General features: G+C 53.9%; 1 protein-coding gene across 1 annotated transcript; it reads left to right on the forward strand.

Moving 5' to 3' along the window:
* The first annotated feature begins 447 nt into the window (after window positions 1-447).
* HOXA13 (homeobox A13) lies at window positions 448-3416 on the forward strand. Its single transcript, XM_005518906.2, has 2 exons — window positions 448-1223; window positions 1841-3416. The coding sequence occupies exons 1-2, from the start codon at window positions 551-553 to the stop codon at window positions 2083-2085; spliced, it is 918 nt and encodes a 305-aa protein (XP_005518963.1). The 5' UTR covers window positions 448-550; the 3' UTR covers window positions 2086-3416.
* Window positions 3417-4902: the final 1486 nt, after the last annotated feature.

Genomic DNA, 4902 nt, shown 5'->3' on the forward strand with positions numbered 1-4902 from the left:
GAAGGGGCTAGAAGGGGGGCGGCTCATCTTCCCCCCGAGACCGGGGGAGGCCTCCGGGCTTTCCGCGGCGCTCGGGGCGGGGAGGGCTCAAGGAAAACGGCGCAAGGAGAAATCAGGCGGGGTGCCAAGGGGAGCCCCGCACCTCGGGGGGTGCGCCGCGGCAACAACGGGGCCAAAAAGCTCACGCCTCGGTGGCGAGGGAGGGCCAGAGGGAGGAAGGGAGGGAAGGGGGAGGGACGGACGGCCCCCCCTCCCGGCGCCCTGGCCCCGCGCAGCGGCGGGACCGCGGCGGGACCACGCCGTGCCCGTGCCCGCGGCCCGGCCCGGGAGCCGGCCCCGCGCTGATTGCGTTATTTAATTATCTCCACTTTATTCCCTCAGATGTTTATCAGCTGCTTTGCATATCACGTGGGGGCGGGCGGGCCAATGAGGGCCGGCCTGGCGCGACGCTGGCGCGTCAGCCCTGGTCAAGTCCCGGAGATTGAGTATCTCTTTTTTCAGTCTTTGGGGCTTTTAAAAAAGAGCCACTAGTCTCAATGCGGAGCGGGCTATGACAGCCTCCGTGCTCCTCCACCCCCGTTGGATCGAGCCCGTCATGTTCCTCTACGACAACAGCCTGGATGAGATCAATAAGAACATGGACGGGTTTCACGCCGGCAGCAACTTCGCGGCGGCGGCGGCGGCCAATCCCTGCCGCAACCTGATGGCTCACCCCGCGCCCCTGGCCGCCCCCAGCGCCGCCGCCTACACCTCCAGCGAGGCCCCCGCCGCCGGCATGGCCGAGCCCGCTGTCAAGCAGTGCAGCCCCTGCTCGGCCGCCGTGCAGAGCTCCTCCGGCGCCGCGCTGCCCTACGGCTACTTCGGCAGCGGCTACTACCCCTGTCGCATGACCCACCACAACGCCATCAAGTCCTGCGCCCAGCCCGCCTCTACCTTCGCCGACAAGTATATGGACACCTCGGTCTCCGGCGAGGAGTTCACGTCGCGGGCCAAGGAGTTCGCCTTCTACCAGGGCTACGCCGCCGGGCCCTACCAGCCGGTGCCCGGTTATCTGGATATGCCCGTGGTGCCCGCCATCGGCGGCCCCGGCGAGCCGCGCCACGACCCCCTCCTCCCCATGGACAGCTACCAGCCTTGGGCCATCACGAACGGCTGGAACGGGCAAGTGTACTGCCCCAAGGAGCAGAGCCAGCCGCCTCACCTCTGGAAATCCACCCTCCCGGGTAATACACCTGCATGGCTCCCCCTGTCTCTTCTTTTCATCCTGCCCCGCTCGCCTCTCCCGGGTATCCCGGGTATCACCCTCCGTGATAACGCCCCCGGGCCGACCCTTCGCCGTCCCGCCCGTCGTCCCCAGTCCCATCCCGACCCGGTCCACACATGCCCCAGCGCCGCTGGAACGGCACCGGTGCCGCCCCTGCCCCCCGCCGGTGCACGGCACATCCCGCCTCGCCCGGCCGGCCCCGGCGCCGGCCCCGGGAGAGGAAACAGCTGAAAAGGGCCGCGGGAAGGTCTGTGGAATTATTTTCCATAGACCATGAAGTACGCGAGCTGTGTAAATCCCTGCAGCCCCTCTCGGTCCTTCCCAGAGTCCCTGGCCGGGCTACATGGGGTTTGTTATTATTTGTCTCTCTGACAGAAGTGAGCCTTTGCCTGCCTAAAAGCTGTCTGCGGCGGCCAGGAAAGAGGAATCCCCAATGCTGAGCCGGGCTTTAGTAGCTAAAGCGGAGCGGGGCAGGCGGAGGAGTGCGCTCTAACCCTAAACCTAGTACCACTTGAAGATGTCTTAACCAGTTCGAGCGATTTTCTAACGCTTCCCTGCATGGTTTTTCTGTTCCAGACGTCGTTTCTCATCCCTCGGATGCGAACTCGTACAGACGTGGAAGGAAGAAACGAGTGCCTTACACAAAGGTCCAGTTAAAAGAACTCGAAAGGGAATATGCTACAAATAAATTCATAACCAAAGACAAGAGGAGGAGGATATCGGCGACCACAAATCTATCAGAGAGACAGGTCACAATCTGGTTCCAAAACAGAAGGGTCAAAGAGAAAAAAGTGATCAACAAATTGAAGACTACCAGTTAATGGATTAAAAAATGGAGAAGAAGCAATTCGACGGTTTCAGAACTTTTTTTTTTGTGTGTGTTCAGATTAAAGTAATTATTAATAATAATTAAAAAGAGAAAAGACAATGAACCTCTTCTTTCAGAACAAGAGATCTGTATCTTTGGAATTATAGCCTTTCTTTCTTTTTCTTTTTCTTTTTTTTTTTTTTTTTTTTTTTTTTTAACATTGCTGTAGCAAAATGGTGAAAACTGACAGTTCTCCTGAAATCCCAACCAGCCAGCCAGTATCACTGACAGACTGTACAGCTCACACGCCCAGCTCCGAGTGATACACTTTCAATTAAGACACGATTTTCTGAGAAATTTGTAAATACTTCTAAGACCTTACTATTTGAAAGAAGACCCTTCGTGGCCACGATGCGAAGAGCTGGTTAACGTGAGGAGGTCGATGTGGACACATGATCTGGTTTTCTTCCATTGCAATCCAAACTGTATGTTGAATGACTGCTCAGGTAAACCATAGTGAAAAAAATTACAGTTACTGTATGTTTTTAAGCAATGCATTTATTGTCAAAAAGTAATAATAAACCTCGAAGGTACTGAATAAGGATTTCAGAGACATCAGTAATGAAGGAAGTTCTGTGGAGGATCTATCTTGATAGTAAATTTAAACATCGCAAATTAGTGAGGCTAGAAAGGAAAATATTTGCTTGGAGATGTCTTTCAGTTTTATTTTTTATTTTCCACAGACGAATTATTGTCATCTAAACTAGAGGGTTTTGTTTGTTTTGGGGGTTTTAAAATTTTTTTTTTCTCCTGCAGACCATACAATAGATACATTTTAAAGGACTCTGCCTATTTTAAACCTGAAATAATCTTCAAGAATTAATATTCTAAGTCCCCGGAAATTTTTAATATTTGAATATTGGCATTTCTTTACAGTAGAAAAAAAAATGGCCTGGGAAAAAAAATACCCAAGAACTTTGAACTGAAATATATTTTTTTTCCCAGAAGTATTTTGATTTATGTAATCTATATTTGATCTATAAGTAATTAGTCGTTTCTCCTTGTTTATTGTCTGTTATGAGGCCGCAGTAGAATGTTTAGGGATTCTTTTTACAGCACCTTTTAATCCAATCAGTTATTTCAACCAGCACATTATTTTGTTTTATTCACTATAAGAAGCTATCTTGTAAATAAAAAAAAAAAATCAGCGCACTGTGAAAATGTACTTATGCACCCTTTTTTTATATATTTCTACTGAAAGAATGAAAACCCAAGACGTGTAGAAGTATAGTAGTATTAATACTGTTAATAAAATAGTCACTGTAATAAAACCTGAAAGAAATACTCTTTACGTTTTTCCATTCCTACTCGCATTTAATAGAAAAATATAATGTATCTGTTTCATAATTGTAATACTGTTGTCTTTCGGTGTGTAGGTTGTGTGTATACGGTGGATTTTGTTTTATTTTTCTTGGCGGTGTTTTTCTGCGGGCAAGCACGCCTGATAACCAGCGTTCCTAAACTATAAATGTTTCGCTAATGTTAAACAGTGGTTTTGCAGCCTCGCTGGGGGACGGGGGCTGGAAGAGCAGGATGATACGAGCGCAGCGCCGCAGCCCTCGCCGGGAAATGGAGGCCGGCGGCCGACCCCTGCGATGGGGGCACGCTGCCCAGCCTGCCGATGCCTCCACGGGGAGGTGGGGGGGCTGCGTGGCGATGACAGGACGGGGAAGGCCCGAAACCTTGACCTTGAGGGGAAAAAAGCCGATTTGTGACCTTGACTTTTGACAGCTCCTGGCGGCGGCGCCATCCGCGGGCCGACAGCGCCACCTCGTGGCCAGCGCGGGGTGGCGTCCGCACCCGGCCGCGCCCGCGCAGCGCCCTGCCCGCAGCCCGCAGCGCTCCGCCCGCACACACACAGAGCTAACAAACGCCTCGGGGCACAGCCAGAGCCGGGCGCTGCTCCCCGTGCTCGCTCTGCCTCGGGCCGTGACGGGGCAGCGGCCGGGCTGAGCGCGGCTGACATGGTGCGCAGCCCGTGCCCGGCTGAGGGATGCCCGGTGCCGTGCGGGAAGCCGCCGGCCTGCCGGGCCACAAAGAGAAGTTTCCTTTAGCCGCCTGTCTCCTGCGGTGGTCTGTAGCTCTAATTAGAGCTATTGGGGAACCTTTACGGTACATTTAGAGGGTATCGTATACCGCGCTCTCTGTGCGCTTCTAGCCTTACATTTCTGAAATTCAAAAGGACCCACCTCTGCAGGGATCAGCGCAGAGCGATTTCCGTCCCTCAGATCTGACTGTAACGCATTCGTGCAAAAACTGACATGAAAACTACCTGCAGGAGCGGGATTTGTTTTCCAGGAGGCTTTTGTGTCGGGGGCTTTGCCCTACGTTCGGGATTTTAGCCTTCCCGCCGTGGGCGGCCGCGCAGGGGCTGTGAACGGCTGTGGTTTCTCGGGCTGCGAAGCCCTGTGGTTTCTCAGGCCGCGGGAAACCCGCGGCCGCGGAGCGTGGGAATTTCGGCTGCATCCCTTCGGAGGCCGGTCAGGGAATTTCTGAGCGAGAGATCCCATTCCTGCTGCGAAAATAGCCGAGGAGTGTCGCATTATTGGCAGGCGGTTTCCAGACCGTGCAGTTCGGTTGCGCTTTGGGGTGACAGGGTCTCGGCCCCCTGTGACAAGCACCTTCCATTGGCCTGCGACACCGTGCGAGGGACCACGGCTAAAGATCCACGGGTGCAACCCCACCCGTCCATGGGGGGCAGGGCCTTGGGCTGCCCACGGGCGAGGAGAACCACCGGGGAGCCGGTACTCTCCAGGACCTCCGCGGTAGC

Source organism: Pseudopodoces humilis, chromosome 1 (assembly GCF_049639895.1).
Source record: "Pseudopodoces humilis isolate 2021_Gansu_Grassland_sample_001 chromosome 1, ASM4963989v1, whole genome shotgun sequence".
Classification (NCBI taxonomy): domain Eukaryota; kingdom Metazoa; phylum Chordata; class Aves; order Passeriformes; family Paridae; genus Pseudopodoces; species Pseudopodoces humilis.

Excerpts from the sequence above, each read along its gene's own strand:
- HOXA13 (XM_005518906.2), top strand. The coding sequence starts at position 551 with ATGACAGCCTCCGTGCTCCTCCACCCCCGTTGGATCGAGCCCGTCATG. Across the intron at positions 1,224-1,840 it reads CTGGAAATCCACCCTCCCGG|ACGTCGTTTCTCATCCCTCG; the intron begins GTAATACACCTG and ends TTTCTGTTCCAG.